Genomic DNA, 17,741 nt, shown 5'->3' with positions numbered 1-17,741 from the left:
GTTTGCAAGTAATATTTTTCGTGATCCTCCACTCTCGACCGCGTTTCGTACGTGCAATATGTTTGTTCAAGCATACTTAAAGATTGCAAAAAATCAAAAAATTAAGACACTGTATAGTAACAAATATTTTTATTTGTATTTAATAATAAAAACGTTACAGTTCTCGATCCAAATGAATAAATATGATAATTTATGTTTTTTTGTTATAATATGATTTTAGTACCTTAAAGGAATGGAACGTTTCATTTTCTGACAGCCCATTGCTATATTAAGAAGCATTGTGCTATTTTATATAGAATATTATTTCATTAAATAATTCATTTAAATTAAAACAGCAAACATTTCGTATTAAGAAATAAAAAACTTAGTTTGACTTATGAAAAACTGGTATTGAAGTTTGAAAATTTAAATTAGATTTTAAAAAGTTAAGGACGTAATTGTTTGTAGACAATATTATTCATTAGCATAGTATAGTTTATTTTGTAGGGTTTCAAACATATTTTAGTAATGTAAGAATCTATTGAAATAAATGTTGTTTTTTTCCTTAATATTCCATTATGTTATATGGGTATAGTAAATAGGCCTGGGTGGTCTTGGCTTTGTGTGTAGGCGCAGAGACCTTCTGGAACACGAAGTGATGTCCCGCAATTACCGTACAGGTCTTTGTTTAATTACCGTACCAAGATCGGATCTGCTTATCAAAATAAGCAGATCCGATCTTGGTACCCTTCTGCACTGGTTTTGACCCCCTTTTCGTAAAAATGAACCTCAGTTGGCCCGTAATAGAACACCCCTAACCAGATGACTGATGATGGATGGTATCCAGGTTGCACCCTCTGAACTTTTTTTCAGCTTCTTCAGAACGCTATCATTATGTTTATTGTACTTATCTTTAATATCGAATATTTTGAGGAACGTAATGTTAACATAAGTTGATGATGGAGTGAAACTCCATGATTTGTAGTAAAAAGTAAAAAACAGATAAGAATAACTTTATGGATGCTTCAAATTAGATACCTGCAAGGGGGTACACGAGAGAATGTAAGTGTGTGATCCTCCTGCTGAAAGTGGACAAATCTTTGTTTCTATTTTATTTTATAAATCTTTATTACTCAAGATGTATATGGAACATGGTGTAATGTAAGGTTGCATCTCCTTACAAACGTTGTGTAAAAGAAAAAAACTTGGCGATTAAAAAGAGTGGTGGAAAGTTTATTGCCAGTTCTTCTATTCTATTCTTCGCCCTTGACTTGAGAACTAACTGGCAGTAAATGGAAAATTAGAAGCATTTAATGTATATTTCTTATTTTGACGTTCATAAGTATCAAAAAACATTTTTCGGATCCCGCGGTCGGCATACAACGCCGGGTGCCGGATACGAGAGCTAGGGATGGCAGTATTATAGATATTTGTTCCGCGAGAGAGGTTTGCGTGCTAATGTCATAATATTCATCATCTGGTGACTTAAAATTAAATAGTAAGTAAATAAAATATATGCATCTGGAGAATTATTTATTTAAGAAGATATAAAACAATCTATACAAAGTAGCATTACCATCAACATTATCGAAAATGAAATCAAAAACATTATACTTAATTATAAGTTTAACTGAAAAATGTATCTCTGAATGACGGTGAGTTAGCTACACAAAAAAGTACGAAAATTAAATATTACAAAAGTTAAAGCTCCAATAGATGATCATGTACCAGTATATGATCACTTCATGTATTTATAAATCTATATTGAGACTGTTTACACACTGTATACCCGCTATTGGTAATATAAATAAATAAAAAAATCTGCGTTTACTGCACAATGTTATATAATAGAATTGTCATCTAAAGTTATAATACGTAACTAAACAAATACATCTATCAATAGCGTGTATTTTTTATCGATCTCCTGTCTCACTTTCTTCCACCTCTCGCTCTCTCTCTCTCTCTCGATCTTTCTCACTTACTTACTCCCTACTAACGCTCCATGACTCTTTTCTGAAGCAATTTCATTGAGAGTGAGAAAGGGCAAAGGTAGCATGAATGCATTAATGAATGCCTTTGCCCTTTTTACTCTCAATCGCTCTCTCCCTTTTCAACAAAAACGCTGCACACCGGCGTGACGCCAATATTATTATTTCGTTTCATCCGTAAAAAAATACCTTCATGCTCCTAATGAAGTAATTTTTTATAGTATATATATATAGATGTAGATATAAGTTAGATTACAATAAAAAACTTATGAGTGTGCCTGACAGAAACATTTTGTACAAAAGCCTGGAGAACCTTCACATTGCTTACATTCATAAATCGTCTGCACTCTCTTTTTCAGGGCTTTGCAGCCTTTGCATTCCTTTCTTGCCACTTCGGTGTATTCCTTCATGATATTTCCAACTTTCTTTTGCCTCGTTCGGGTCTTTTCTATTTTGGTGAGTTCATGCTTCACTTTCAAAACACTGCATCGATTGACTTCATTAGGATCAGGAAGAAGCCTCTCCAGTACCTTCGATCGATCTATCGGTGATGAAAAGAGAGTTGTTAAGTTAAAACGGCATAGACTGATTAATTTTTTAAGGAATATTATATTATAATATACCGAAAATATTTTTTTAGAAGTTAACAATGATCATCTCGGTATGAGAAATTCATCTATTTGGCTATTTTACAAAAGAACGGGCACTTAAGAAAATTTATGTTCCAAGGCAGAAAATGCAAAAAGCATCCCATGGAATATAGTTCCAGCAAATTAAAGTACATAGTAGTATATAATAAAGTCTCTTCCTTGCTAGGAAAAGGTTAAAGTAAATTGAAAAAAAAAGAACGTTGCCATATTATGATATTCCATAGGTAAATCGTAAAAAATATATGTTTTTATAATTACCTGTCTCAGTGTGCGAGCTTTGTACGTGTCTCACCCATTCGGCTGGGTTCGGGAAATGTTTCTGGCAAAGGTCACAGCGGAGTAAAGCTGTCGTTTCTTCTGTGTCGTCACTCTGAAATTTATTTTTCGTTTTGACTTAAATTTCAATTAAATATCGTATAGTAATTCAACATACACTTGTCAAAAGTTAAACTTCTTTGTAAATTAATTATTAGTAAGGTAAAAGCCCCAATAGATGATAATGTACCTTATGACCTTATTTGTTAATCTATATCCATAAGATAAATAAATAAAAATCTGCGTTTACTGCACAAAACGTTATGCGATTTTCCTTATATTTACTACTACTTATATATCGCTCTCTCCATTATCTTCCAGAAAAACGCTACCTCTTCGGTCCGTAAAAATTTTACCGTCACGCGCCTAGAGAAGTTTAACTTCAAAAATTACATGTTACAGTGTTTCTATAAAAACAAATCTCAAAAAAAAAATTATTAAATTTTTATATCATCTCTTGAGATACACGGGATCAAACATACATCTTTAGCTTGAAACATTAAATCATAAACAACTCTCACTAACATCTGATCGTCGCTTCCTTTTCCGAGCATGATGATGATCATTTTCCGCATGATGCTGCACATGCCTGACCCATGCAGCGGGAACCGAGAACACTTCAGCGCAAAGCTCACATGACAGTGGTCTGTAGAGCTGAAATTAAATAAGACTTCCTAATGCAAGGGATACATTCTGGGCCTGTTTTATTCATTATTTATCAAATACAAACTAACTGGTCTTGGGTCTTTAAAGCCTATATAGGCCGTGCCGAGTATAGTAGACCATATGAGTAAAAATATTACATTATAGAAAATCCTACCTGTCGCTCTTCCTCTACATCTACACCATCAGATGGCTCCGACTTGATACTCATCTCAGCTAGGCACATCTCTGCGATGGAACTCTCTTCTTCCTCCATGCTGCTTGCATCCCATTCTGGCTCTCCTTTCACATGGACTTCCACAACCGGGTTACGTTGACTTGATTTCTCTTTAAATATTTTTAAATTTTCAATTGAATATGTAGTGTATAAAAATATGAATCATTATTAAAGCTATGAGATGTTAAACTCCATTTTTGACATACTGGAGTCATTCACAGATCTGCATTAATAGGTCTGGAGGGGTCCGGGCAACAAAGGAGTGCAGACCCCGGTGGCCCTAAAGTATGTACAAAAGAAATTTAAAAAAAACAGTCTCTATTTTATGGGGCCTCAGGGATGTAGCCCCGGTTGCCCTGTTGAACTAACATATAAAGACCTCTATTATAAGCCTTATTTACATTATGAATAGAGCTTACTTGAACTATGAGAGCCAGCATCTTCCTTACTTTCTTCAGAAGTCTCCATCTTTTGTTTCTTTCCATATTTTTTTTCTACAACATTTATTTTTACAATCCTAGCTGGAAGTCCTTCTTCGGTATCATCTAAAGCCAATCTGATAGTTGGTGTGGGCATTGTGATAGTGGATGTAGTGGTTTCTACTGCAATTGCACAAGGTTCATTTCTTACTATGTGTACCAGATATATCATGATTTTTAAGTCTATCTTACAAAACTTAGTTATAAAAATAACATCAACTAAAACTATTATAATATTTATTTATTTAGTACACATTATTTATTTATATTAATAATGTACTTGTTTATGTCATATAACATTAAACAGATATAAACAGAACAGACAACAAACAGATACAAGTTCATACAAAAATGACACACCTCCCACCCTGACCCTGTATTGGATTAAATGTTTTGAAACCTTCTTTTGTTTTTTCAGTTTGCTTAGATGATGGGCTAGTAGTCTTCTCAGCAGATGTAGAATCACCTCCAATCTCATCTGTCTGTCGGCATAATCCCCTAATTTTTAGCACTTCTCCTGCTTTTAATACCATGTCTAACACTCCATTAGAGACTGTGGTTTCACCTGCAAATATTAATTTATAATTAAACCAGCAAATGTTAATAAAAAAATAAATTATTATATTAAATTAATATACTTGGTGAAGCTTAAATAAGAAAAACTATAGCAGATCCTGATTGTTTATTAATTTACAACTAAAACGGTAGGTTATTATTTAAATTTTTCAGCATTCTATTTTTAATTTTTCTTTTTAAAAATAAGGATAAATTTACATACCTTTGTACATGTACTCTACGAGAATCTTCAAGGCTTTTGTAGATATTTCCGACGGGAGTACTACGTATAGTATTTCCCCCATACGCGTCACTGAACGTTGTCCTTCGAAAAGACCGCTGAAGTAGACGCTGCATGAACTGAGGATGAATTTGTGGGTCGGTATCTGAGACCCATCCATGGTACAAAGGACCACATCCGTGAATCGCTCCGAACATAGCAACGATGCTAGGAAACCATTTAAATGGGAGCTGTGAGAATTCCATTTTAACTGATATGTGTCAGTCGATGTCATTTTATAAGGTTTCCTTGTCTAGTTTACTGTATCCGTAAATGATTTATAGGGCGGTTAAAGTCTAGCGTATTTTTCTGCGCGCATACTCATACTGCGTGTACAATAGGTACGCGCTTTCTGATGCGCGTAAAGCCGTGAACTGACTATGAAGTATGAACGAACTACGAAGTCTATGAACTATGAACACTATGAAGATTGCCTGTGCACATTTCGGCAGTGTTGCCAACCCGGAATTTGAAAATTACGTAGGCCAGATTAGAAATTTGATTTAGTACATATAAATTTTATAAGAAAAATTCGTAGATTTCCGTACTTTTTTTAAGAGTGAAGAGGGTTTTTTAATATATTCATTATTACTTTCTGGTAAATTGAAATCGTACATGTTTTTAGCACGAATCCGACCAAATATAAACGTCACAAATAGGTATCTATTAAATAATTGTATTTTTAATACTGTAAATATACGTTTTATACCGTATATACCGTAATAAACTAAACCGCTTTTTAGTTGTCAGAACTGGACCTTTGAATCATCAAAATTCATAATTGGTTGACCCAATCGAAAGTTACAGCGCAGTCATCGATGCCCATAGACACCCATTTTTCGTGGGTGCGTTTCCAGCCTCTGAGAAAGCAGCACGCTCGAATTTTGAATGTCGTATTTCTCAGGGAAGACCGGGAATCTATCCACAGTTCGCTAGTTCGCAAAATAAAATGCCTTGTAAAACGGACTGTGGAAGATTTCCAGCCATCAAGGTGATAAATTAAATTTTACATGTTTGTATTAAAAAGTTTAATATGATCTTGTATTGGCTCATGATTACTTTTCAGATAATTTCATAATATGTTAGCTTAATTCAACAACTTGATTTTGATTAGAGTATAGAGGGAGAATTAAGTTATATTTTTGTATAATACCAGGAGGAAGGAACCTGCCACCTAAAAAATGTCTAGCACCTTTGATAAATTCCGGCTTCGCACATTTCTTTGGGGCAGATAGGGAAATAATTAATGTTGGCTTCAATGCAGCATCTGAATCAGGACCCGTTTCTACATCCCATCCACTTGGGATATCCACACTAAAATACAAAGAAAATTTTTTAACATCTAAATGTTTAATTATAGCAAAATCCTAATAGCTTTATACTTTTTAAATGTTACATTCTTAGTCTTATTTAAATAACTTAATTGATGTTAAGTATTGTTCAATTCAGCTTATAAAAAAGGGTTTTACAGTTGTAAACTCTAAACTACAAACATACCTACAAACGGGTAATCCACAGTAAATTAAGGCATCTAAAGCTGGTTTTAATGCATCTCTCACAGGTGGTTTAAAACTAAATCCAAATAATGCATCTACAACCAGTTTGTAATGATTCTTTAATTCATTAGATGGAGGCAGGTTTTCTACAATATTAACCCCAAACTTCTCACATTGCCATAACAAATTATCATATAAGGGTTTAGGAGTTCTTTTTGGATAGTATACTGCTACAGAATAGCCAAATAATGTCAAGTGTCGAGCAGCTACCAACCCATCACCACCATTATTGCCTGGTCCACAAACAATTAGTGCCGTATTACAACTGTAAAAAGATATAAATGCTAATAAATAGGTTAAATTATTGCAGTTGATTTAAAAAAAAGTAATGGTTCTTAATATAGTATCTTACGAAGTCACTGGATAAACTTTGGCTACTGCTGTTGCAACACTTAATCCAGCTAATTCCATAAGTTGATCTACACTAAACTTATATTCATTGAATAAGTCTTGATCTAAAGCTGCAGCATCTTCTTGACTTAAATAAGACATATTTCTTGTAAGGTTACATGTTTCTCCAGTACAAGCCATTTTGGTGTAGCTCCAAGTATTTGCAATCCTTACCTAGAATAATATACAATTTAATTCCATATACGGTTTTGAAATTCACATGCAATAAATGTTTATGAACAAGTAAACATGCTAATCTTAAATTGGTTACAATAGTGAGAACCTTGTTATTCTTCTTGTCTGAAATCTAATAATTGTCCTACAATAATAAATAATATAATATTTAAGTATTCAATAAACAAATCTCCGTACCAATAAAACGGGTCTAATTAATTTATTAAATAACATTGAGATTAGTACACAAGAATGACAAATAACTTTTGAGTTCTGTGTTTTTAATATTTATTTTATTATAATTTTATGACCTGGTATGCACTCTGCTCATAGTTTGTTTGGTTTTACTTTTTAGTATTGCACAGATCAAGTATGTAGAAGTAAAGTTGATAAAATAGAGAGAGATTAATTTTTTGACGTTCATAAGTGTACTTGTTTACTTTACTAATACCTATATATATATTTGTTTTGGTTTTTTTTTGTTTTTACCTTGGTATATTTTTTATAATAAATAAATCAAAATAACTTACGTTGTTAGGTGATTTATTTACCACTACCAATAGAATAAGTTAGCTTATATTCATTACACTACGAGAAAAATAGAAAATACTAATTAATGAAATCCTTAACATATGTAAAAACTTATACCAACGACGGAATCATGTTTATCTTTTTTTAAATAAAAAAGTAGGGGATTTGACCTTTGTTTACATTTGTAAAGTCAAGTAACAAGCGATACCAGCGATACTAGCGGCAAGGTTTGGCAGTTTTCTCCTCAATTGATAATTTATCATTTAATCTGTATCTACTTTAACTTGATGCAACGTAGGACATGGACTGTCAGTGTCAAATATGATTTGTTATAAAAATGGCTACGCTGCGAGCGTTTAGTCGTAATATACCATATTTACGCCAACAATTTTCAGCATTATTAGGAAATACATCGCCTTCAGTTAAATTTATTTGTGTTGTAGTAGTAATAGGTTACATATTATCATTTTCCGAGGATGTCATCAATGTGCTCAGCGTTACCCCTGGTTATTTATTACCTCCCTCATTTCAATTATGGTCCACTTTTACCTTTTGGTTTCTTGAAATACATTTGTGGGAGGTGATTATAGATGTAATAACGGTAGGTTTGTGCGGAAAACTGATCGAACCGTTATGGGGTCAAATAGAGATGATGAAGTTTTTTATGTTAACAAATATTGGTGTAGCATTCCTGACGACGTTTTATTATCTGATGATATTTATGTGGACCCAAGAAACATCGTATCTCTTCGATATACACGTACACGGACTCGCAGGATATTTAGCAGCAGTGAGTGTAGCTGTGAAACAAATACTTCCAGACCATTTATTGATTAAAACCCCTTTAGGTATTAATTATTTTTATGTTAAATAATTGTTATACAGTGAATTCAGCCTCGGTTCTAATTTGTGGAGTCTTTCAGGTAAACTTACAAACCGATCACTTCCACTCTTGATTCTAATACTAGCAATTATATTTTGGGCTGTGGGTGCCTTAGAAGGAACTTACCCCTGTATGTGGGGTAGTGGTACATTGCTTTCATGGATATATCTAAGATTCTGGCAGCGTCATAGTAATGGTTCCAGAGGTGATATGGCTGATAATTTCAGTTTTGATAAGTGAGTATTAAAATGGAAGATAAGAATTCTAAGCTCAACTTTTTTTTACTTAAGCCAATTTTTAACATTATAGAATGTTAGACATTAAATCAAGACTTTTCCTCATTTCAGCTTCTTCCCTACTGTTCTCCAGCCTGTTTTAAGAGGAATTTTAAGTCCAATTCATCGTTGCTTTGTAAGATTAGGTTTATGCTCACCTAGTCAGAGGAGAGTTCATCTCGCACTTAGTCCTCGTGGGGTAACAATCACAATGCCAGGTGTTGAACCACAGGATATGGAGAGAAGGCGGTATGTTATTTTAATTACATTTATTAGAAGAATCAATAATAAAACATGAAGTTATGTACAATATTACAAAGTATTTAAAACCACTGTGCACTAAAGTTAATCATAAATCTTTTGCTTCTAGGCAAATTGCGCTTAAAGCCTTGAGTGAAAGGTTATCTAAAACATCTGAACAAACAAGGCAAAAGAACTTATCTACAAAAGTTAACATAGATGCTGTGAGGAAAATGCAGTCCTCTCATGTGATTCCGCAGTTTCCGACTGAACCAGAAAGTAGTTCATCACCTGCAGAAGCTACTTTAGTGGACATTGGCACTGATGCACCACCAACAACTAAGACTTCATGATCTTTGTCACTTGTCTTGGATCCACTAGACATGTTTTTTGCAGAATTTGATTGATTTTAATGTCAATAGTTCTGTGTCAATACCATTTCATTTTGTTCTTTATAACTAGTACTGCATATAAGTAAATTTGGTACAACATGTTTTGTCCAAAACCAAAGAAAAATTATCAATTTCCAGATTATTTGTCTCATGAATTGAATATTTGATTGTAGTACACAATAATGTAATACAGATTTTCTTAAATCATAATCAAAAGATTTGGTAGTACTACATATTCCTGAAAATGGTTTGTTACACAACACAAATTATCTATAGCTAATAATTATCTTTATCTCTGTTATTAGTCACTTTAACAAAGTTAAAGATTGAAATCCATAGATTGTTTTCTATATGAAAATGTATATAAAAAGGTTATTTGTTATTAGCTAACCTTCACAAAGTTGATAAAAAACAATACTATTTCTAAGTTAGATATATTGTTTCAAGATTCTTCAGTTTCAGTGTAGGATAAAAATGTTTGGCAGTGACGTGAATAGGGACTGATAGGTTAAGAAACCTTTGAACAAAGCTATACAGTTATTTTTAAAAAAGTCGGGAATTGATTCTGCATGACATACTTTATTTTGAAATAAAAATAATAGAGCACAGAAAGTCCTACATTGCTACTTTTTAATTACTTTCAATGTATTTATATTTCTGGTATTAAACTTATATTTTTTCAATTGTTGTCAGTTGTGTATGTTAATGGTAAATGTGCGGTATGTTTGTAAATATTATGTAATAGTGTTAAATAAATAACTAATTATTGATTAATTTTATTTTTTATTTTGTGTAGTTTGTCATTTAAATTCTGAATGAAGGTTGTCAATAAAGAATTATTGGTCTGTTTCATATAATAAGGTCTTAGAGCAATTTATATTTATACACTTCTATTTCAATTAGTTATTGTACCATATGTACTATGTAGTTTTATTTCCTGATTTAATTTTATTTTATATACATTGGTTTAAACTGGTCTACAGCCATGCAAAAATTTATATTCTGCTAACAGGCATAAGGCATTTCATGGACATATTATACTTGCTAATACTATCTGTAATAGTGACTTTGAGGCCACTGTTGTGTGGGCGGCTGATAAGTCTCTGGCCATCTTGTTGTGTCTCCAAGAGTACTGGGTGGTAATGGTACTGGAGTTCCCATTGGTGGTGTTACATTAGCGCTCATAGTTGTTCCTGAGTATGAGAAATAAATTTTTTTAACGGTTTAGTACAGTACACATGCAAGCTAAGTAAAAACAATGAGACAAAACATACATCCCACATCCCTGTATTCTATATTATGTTTTACAAATAAAAATTAATCGTCATTGTTTAAATCTTAATAAACAGTTTATTCTGGTCAATTGAAACAGTAAATTTCAATTTTTTTTTCAATTTGTCAACATTTATTATATTACAACCTATCACTGATATTTTGTATATTACAACAATGTGTTAAATATATAACTGGACACCTCTTATATCAAGGGACTTGCCTACACACCTGTTATTGCAAAAAGCAGATAAGATTTAATACTTTAATAGCTTCCCAAGTACTTAAACCTAAGTGTACGCAGATTCTTTTGTCTATTTATTTAGCATACTTTATATCCTAAAGGCAGGATGTAATATGTATTGATCAAATACTTTATTTATTTATTTATTTATATAGTACTCCTACAGCTAACACAAAATACATATAATAACAAACAAATACACCAAGAACATAGCCACAAACGGAATACATGATACATTATAATAAAAAGATTTAAAAAAGGGAACAAACAAACAAGGTATTTAATACAATTAACTGATTAAATTTAATTAATTAAACCTAAATTGGTTGTGTTGTGTAATGGTGTGTGTGTGTACGTGATGGTGTGTATGTGGGTCATGATATAAGGAAAATAACTCACCAGGTCCAACATATGGCGCAGGCCCAGTATACGCAGCGGGATAGTATGGAGGTGGAACAGCCATGTTGTGAGTTAAGACATTCACAGTCGACACTGGCACTGCTGGGGCTGGGACTGGCTGGGGACTCTGCTGATAAATTTTTCGTAAATTAAAAGAAAGTTGAGCCAAAAATATGTTCTTTTATATATTTGACATAAAAGGAATGTTTGTTGAAACCCAGACTCATCCTAAAAATAATAATGTTAAGTGATGTTGGTGGGTATCAAATAATATTTGGGAACTCACTTGATAATATGGATAGTATGTATGTTCAGTATGATCATGTATTGGAACTGCTATAAGATTTGCACGAGACGCTCTTGGACGTTCTGCTGTGTGCGTATGCGCAGTGGTATGGGCTCTAGGATCACCCGCTTTACTTGGTACCTGCAATAAATAAGAGCCTAAGTTAATAATTTATACATAAGAGTGAATAATATTTTATTTACAAAAATCTAAAATAATGAATTATATATTTTACAGCTTTGAAAAAAATCATTTTTCACTATGAAGGGAATTTTTTTTCCAATATCGAGTTTGCCATTTAACAATGTATAGCAATAATAAATACAACACGGTTGTTTGAATTGCTTGGTAAAAAAGTTTTAACAATAACTTTTTAAATCGAAATAAAATGCTCATACCGATAAAGGTTTTACAATAGTAACAGGAGGTTCAGGTTCCGGCTTGGCATCACCTCCACTTGATACATGCCGGTGGTTTATATGGGCCTGTAGATCTCTCTGAAAACATATTATGTAATTTGAGGTACAGAAATGGCAACAGCGTGGTTCAATAGAGTTATTAAAGTCATAGATACATCAGTCAATGGTATTATTTAATAATGACAAAATCTAATCAGTATTCAAAATGTATATATTCATATCAAGTCACTTCCACCAAAAAGAGATTTGATTTAAATATGTATATGTAAATTGTATTATTTTATAAAAGCTTATTCTTTCCCTGCCTAAGTAATAAATATCACAATTTAGCAAGTAAAGCCAACCTCCTGGCTGCTGCCAGCATTGAAGATACACTGCCTCGGGGACCAAACTTTTAATTTGTTTTAGTCTTCTATTTATTATTATTCTTATTACTATGTAAGTTATGAAAGTTGTAAATATGGCTTTATTTTGATAAGTTTTAATACAAATTTGTATTTCTTTTATTATGTGGGTGTACATTATATTCATATTTTTCAGGACGAAACAAAAGGACAGTTTGATGACACTAGACACATAATCCAATGCCAGCTATGCAGTTGTTTATGGTTTAACATTAATTTTATATTACACAAATTAGGAATAATGATCGTTAAAATTTCAGTACCTGTGACAAATATGTTCTTCTACATCCAGTATTGCCATATCTTGATCCAGAATGTGTACACATAAAAACTGTTCCCAAGCCAGTCTGTTCAACTCGTAAAACCTGAAAAAATGTTGAATACAGAAATGGACAATTAACAAGCAATTTTCAATGAAAACTGTTTACTGTACTATTTCATGATAGAAAAGATAAAAACTATTAACAATTACCTTTTCTTTACAGCGAGGACAATGAGTGTGTTCTGCTCTGGCGCAGGATAAGCAAAAAACATGCTTACATGGTATCTGAAATCCAGATATGTAGTTATTTTAAATATAATTTATTATTTTTATCAAAGTAATAAAATAAAGCTTTATCTTCTTATATCCTAATTTTATTTATAAATTGTTTAAGCACTGAAGTTTACAATAATTGATTTAAAGTAAGATAGCAATTACCATTCTTCCATAAATCAGAATAGGTTTCGAGCATGTATCACAACAGTATATCATAGGATTCAAAACTTTCTCCCCAATGAGATTAGCTCTATGATTCCATTCCAGTCGCAACATGGGCTCTGGTGGTCCTCGCTGTATTGTAGTGAACACTGGCGCTTCCAACTGTGATATGTCTGAGGGCACCTCCACTGTAAAAAATTAGATTATTAGTCTTAAGCACAGGTAAATTAAGTATTTTAGTTAATAGTAAAATGTAGACTGTATTTAGAATTAAAACAAAACCTTATTGTATATTTTAAACATAAATGTACCAGTACATACAACATGAATATTTATACTAACTATAAGTTATATCAATATTTTTATTACAATTTGAAGGACCTCAGAGACAATTCAACTACAATATGAAACTTACATTTAGCAGGTTCATTTTCCTCATTATCTTTACTATCTTCAGGTGCTGGTTCTTCTTGGTCTTGTGCAGTTTCTTCCATGGAGCAATCTTCTTCATCAGACGACATCACTTTTGGTACCTTTTTCCCTCTACCTCGTCCACGGCCACGACCTCTTCCCCGGCCGCGACCACGACCGCGACCGCGGGCATTTCTCTTTTCACTATTCATTTAAGACTTATGTCCAATCCGATGAATGATAATATCCTCACTATTGACAACACTTAAGTCGAAAAGACAAGAACTATCTTTTATACCGGTTTACAGTAATGTCAATAGTACCACAGTTGTGACTTTATCAGTTCTCAAATAAGTAATGTCGATTGTAGATTCTCATATCCAATCAAGAGAAGGATTAATTTATAATGAATTGCTTTAGCTTGTACAAACACAAAAATACTTTTTGAAATAGATATATTATGTTTAATCTCTAGCATAAGTATAAGGAATATATATGGTATTGACAATTGACAGATTCTTGCATCTCACTTTGTTGACAGATGACGAATATTAAAGAAAATGATGATACAGAAACTGAAAAAATAAAGGAAAATGTAAATATTTATGAAAGTTGTTCTAAGGTTCGTAATTACATACTCTAAAATTATGATTGAAACTAAAGAAAATGAATGAATATTAAATAAACAGATTAAGGAAACCAATTAAAATAATAATATTGGTTTATGCCGCTAGATGACGTTATTTAGAACTATTTAAATAATTAAAATTATTGTTTTCCCTCCTATAGAAAATGTAAGCTAAAATCCAGTTTTTTGATGTTTTATTGCATAATATATAGATATTTTTCTCAAGTTATATACTATAAACTTTCCACATAAGGAATATATTTTTATGACTGAGGATGTGAATGCATAGGTTCATATTAATGATTGTTTTTATTGGTTACGTAAGAGTTCGATGTGCGAGAGGTCGATGGGCGATGGCGACCACAAAGCGGTCATGGCCGGTTGACGCTCTAAAACTGCAAGCTGGTAATGTGAATTGTTATTAATTATACGTGATGAACTAGTACCTGACATATTAGTTTGCATATAGTAAGGCATTATTTTTTTAGTTTTGAATGGAATTAATTAAAATCGTTTCAACTAAACCTTTAAGACGCCAAATAAAAAAACAGCAGTATGCAAATCTGTTAATTTGTGTTGTTTTGCATTTATTCTATAACACAGATACTGTTTAGAGCAGCGATTCACAAAGTGGTCTATATCGACCCCTAGGGGTCTACGTCAGCGAAAAAAAAAATTGGGAGTCCATGAAATGAAAATGGGGGTCCAGGATAGTGGATCTCAACACATACACTGATAGTACCTATTTACTTACATCATACTATCTTATAAAACAAATACATTGTTTATAAAAGTACCTATGAAGTAAAAAAAATATTATATATGTTTATAAAATTGTGTAAGTTGTAGGATGTTGGTAAGTATTCGCTTTGTGGTCGCAATACATTTTGAACTTGTAAAATCAAAAAAAAATAATTAATAAATGTAAAAATGAACATGTGCTTTTACTTTGAGATTTTAACAATAAACTTCATTACAGTTAGAAATTTAGAGGAAATCAATATTAGGTAAGTAGGGGATCTACCAAACACGGAAAAACATGGCAAAGGGTCTACGACACAAAAAAGTTTGGGGAAACCAGAGCGGTTTAGAGTGTTATGATTTTAATACTCACATATTAAAACCAATCAGGAAGGATAGTTTGCGATTATCTTCTTTTTATATTAAAGTCGCATGGGCTAGTCGTAAGTACTATAAATTTTTCAACCGTAAGTTAACCGGGAAGTTGTTAAAAAGTTCGGAATGAATAACCGATAACGAGTTAAAAATAAAAATAAATTTTGGCAAACTTTTGCTTCCTTGAAGCAAAGAACATTCGCGATGATGCTATTAAATAACTCACGTGAAATGATAGTATCGAATATTATAATATCTATTTTAGTTATAGATTGTACCTACGAGTAAATTTGTTTAGGAAAATATCTATTTTTAGTCTTTAATCAATTGTGTGTTCTGCGATCACTTGCAGAATCATTAAGCAGTTACAACGTGATTGAGGAACATATCTACTTGCGCAAGAGCTATCGATTGCTTTCTTCGTTTAATAATTACGGTTTTTATCGAATGACTGGCTATATATAATTTATTAACATAATAATTCTATCGTTTTATACTTCGTGATCGGTTAATTGAATCCGAAAATTATGTTACATGTTAGTTAAAGAATGCCTCTAAAAAATTATTTAGTGGATTGCGTATAATGGAGAAAGGGGATTAAGTCGGGTTTGGACTGTACATAATCATCATGTGGCATAACATATAACGCTTTATGTCAACATTTGTTTAGAATTTCTTTGGCTTGACACAGAGTAGCATGTGTAAATCTTATATATAAAATTCTCGTGTCGCGGTGTTCGTGGTTAAACTCCTCCGAAACGGCTTGAACGATTCTTATGAAATTTTGTGTGCATATTGGGTATGTCTGAGAATCCGACAACATCTATTTTTCATCCCCCTAAATTTTAAGGGTAGTCCACCTCTAAGTATATATTTTTTAATTTTTAGATTAATTTTTGTTAAATTTCAACCCTCTACGATCAACCCCTTTTTTTATTATAAATGATATAGATGGCAATAACACGTTTGCCATGTCAGCTAGTTTGCTATATAATTGTAAATGTTGTAAAAGTACAACGTCAAAAAGTAGTGTAAATGTACTATGTACGTGTGCCAAAACTATTAATATTCTGATGCGCTCAGTTCCTCAGAAGTAACCGAGTTCATTGGGGTCAGTGTTTAGTAAAACATGCGTGTTTTGTGACTGTCTAAAGACTAACCGTAAAGTGAGACTTTAAATAAGTATGTTTTTGTATTATGTATTATATATTATTTGTATTATTATTTACATGTTTAACGAAATCGTTCAACTAAAGTAAACACTAAATAAATGGAGTACAATTATGGTACATAGTATAATAAATATTTACAATATTTGAAGTAAGGATATTACTTAATCATACATTTTTTTTACGATCTATTGATGGTCTTCGATCGTCACCGACCGAGGTTTCCATCCGTTAATAATGGTAAAAAATGGCATATTAATAATAATCCAGTGCCCTTGTAACTCTTAAAGGCGTTATACGTTTTATAGGTAATATTATAAGGTCTATCACTAAGGATGTCAAAATCAAATACATATTTCTATAGGTACACAGTTTTATTGAATGAACTTTCATAAATAATAATTATGTTCAACATACAATAAAACAAAACATGATAGACAATTTTGCATTTCTAATTGCCAACGTCCATACCACGTTGAATACACCGGTTCTCGTCCGATCACCGAAGTTAAGCAACGTCGGGCGCGGTCAGTACTTGGATGGGTGACCGCCTGGGAACACCGCGTGATGTTGGCTTTTTTTTAACTTTTGTAGTTATCACTAAAAATCTGACATAAGTTCAGCTTCGTATCGGAAAACGTTGCAACTTCATGATCCTCAATACATTTTCAAAATCAGTAGATAATACAGTTTATATTATGTAGTTGGAACACTACTAGGATTGTAAATATTGATAATGCTTAATTGAATCTGTACCAATAAATTAGTAAACCACTAACTGTAAATTAATCAGTTTATAATTTTGTAAAACTGTTATGCGGATGTTTTAGAATATTGGCGCCAATAAGTCAATATTATTGGTTCATTGTAATGTGTAACTTTGTGAAATGGAAAGGAAAACCATTGATTTTTTTTCAACATTTCATCAAAATCGATGTTTTCATTAAAGAATCACGGATTAGTTTACGGAGCATTCTATCAGTTAATTATTATTAATCCAGTGTCTCTGTAACTCGATTATTGTCTATTATTATTAGGTTTATCGCTGCGGGTACTTCACAAACGAGTCTCGTTTCAGAATCTTAGAAGGGAGAAGGCAGTGCACGAAATGCGATACTAGTGCAAT

General features: G+C 32.3%; 4 protein-coding genes and 1 non-coding gene across 11 annotated transcripts; 2 read left to right on the top strand and 3 right to left on the bottom strand.

Annotated features, from left to right (window-relative positions):
* Positions 1–1,803: 1,803 nt before the first annotated feature.
* LOC111000581 (protein tramtrack, beta isoform) lies at positions 1,804–5,534 on the bottom strand. 3 transcript variants are annotated; one of them, XM_022270086.2, is made up of 7 exons: positions 5,070–5,534; positions 4,692–4,856; positions 4,232–4,357; positions 3,753–3,922; positions 3,458–3,586; positions 2,876–2,987; positions 1,804–2,514 (listed from the first exon to the last, which is right to left on the bottom strand). In XM_022270086.2, exons 1-7 carry the CDS (start codon positions 5,359–5,361, stop codon positions 2,234–2,236), a joined length of 1,275 nt encoding a protein of 424 aa, XP_022125778.2. In that variant the 5' UTR covers positions 5,362–5,534; the 3' UTR covers positions 1,804–2,233. The 3 variants fall into 3 exon arrangements, with proteins under 3 accessions (XP_022125778.2, XP_022125776.2, XP_022125777.2); XM_022270084.2 differs by having other exon boundaries at positions 4,232–4,414; positions 5,070–5,533; XM_022270085.2 differs by having other exon boundaries at positions 1,805–2,508; positions 4,232–4,414; positions 5,070–5,530.
* Positions 5,535–6,139: 605 nt separating this feature from the next.
* LOC111000574 (NAD(P)H-hydrate epimerase) lies at positions 6,140–7,922 on the bottom strand. 4 transcript variants are annotated; one of them, XM_022270064.2, is made up of 4 exons: positions 7,777–7,922; positions 7,035–7,246; positions 6,624–6,947; positions 6,140–6,440 (listed from the first exon to the last, which is right to left on the bottom strand). In XM_022270064.2, the coding sequence occupies exons 2-4, from the start codon at positions 7,211–7,213 to the stop codon at positions 6,209–6,211; spliced, it is 735 nt and encodes a 244-aa protein (XP_022125756.2). In that variant the 5' UTR covers positions 7,214–7,246; positions 7,777–7,922; the 3' UTR covers positions 6,140–6,208. The 4 variants fall into 4 exon arrangements, with proteins under 4 accessions (XP_022125756.2, XP_022125757.2, XP_022125755.2 ...); XM_022270065.2 differs by lacking the exon at positions 7,777–7,922 and adding an exon at positions 7,558–7,628; XM_022270063.2 differs by lacking the exon at positions 7,777–7,922 and adding an exon at positions 7,445–7,612.
* Positions 7,923–8,087: 165 nt separating this feature from the next.
* Positions 8,088–10,341, top strand: LOC111000569 (transmembrane protein 115). Its single transcript, XM_022270056.2, has 4 exons — positions 8,088–8,625; positions 8,701–8,896; positions 9,008–9,184; positions 9,306–10,341. Exons 1-4 carry the CDS (start codon positions 8,115–8,117, stop codon positions 9,526–9,528), a joined length of 1,107 nt encoding a protein of 368 aa, XP_022125748.2. The 5' UTR covers positions 8,088–8,114; the 3' UTR covers positions 9,529–10,341.
* Positions 10,114–14,196, bottom strand: LOC111000570 (E3 ubiquitin-protein ligase Hakai). 2 transcript variants are annotated; one of them, XM_022270058.2, is made up of 8 exons: positions 13,707–14,196; positions 13,292–13,479; positions 13,064–13,138; positions 12,855–12,956; positions 12,167–12,265; positions 11,769–11,909; positions 11,483–11,609; positions 10,114–10,760 (listed from the first exon to the last, which is right to left on the bottom strand). In XM_022270058.2, the coding sequence occupies exons 1-8, from the start codon at positions 13,912–13,914 to the stop codon at positions 10,618–10,620; spliced, it is 1,083 nt and encodes a 360-aa protein (XP_022125750.2). In that variant the 5' UTR covers positions 13,915–14,196; the 3' UTR covers positions 10,114–10,617. The 2 variants fall into 2 exon arrangements, with proteins under 2 accessions (XP_022125750.2, XP_022125749.2); XM_022270057.2 differs by having other exon boundaries at positions 11,483–11,612; positions 13,707–14,195.
* A 2,876-nt stretch (positions 14,197–17,072) lies between these two features.
* Positions 17,073–17,191, top strand: LOC123689893. The gene has a single exon (XR_006750760.1). It is a non-coding gene; the product is annotated as a 5S ribosomal RNA (ribosomal RNA).
* Positions 17,192–17,741: the final 550 nt, after the last annotated feature.

This window comes from Pieris rapae, chromosome 16 (assembly GCF_905147795.1).
Source record: "Pieris rapae chromosome 16, ilPieRapa1.1, whole genome shotgun sequence".
NCBI lineage: Eukaryota > Metazoa > Arthropoda > Insecta > Lepidoptera > Pieridae > Pieris > Pieris rapae.
Note: the sequence above shows the minus strand (reverse complement) of the source record. Positions and strands in the feature narration are given on the sequence as shown.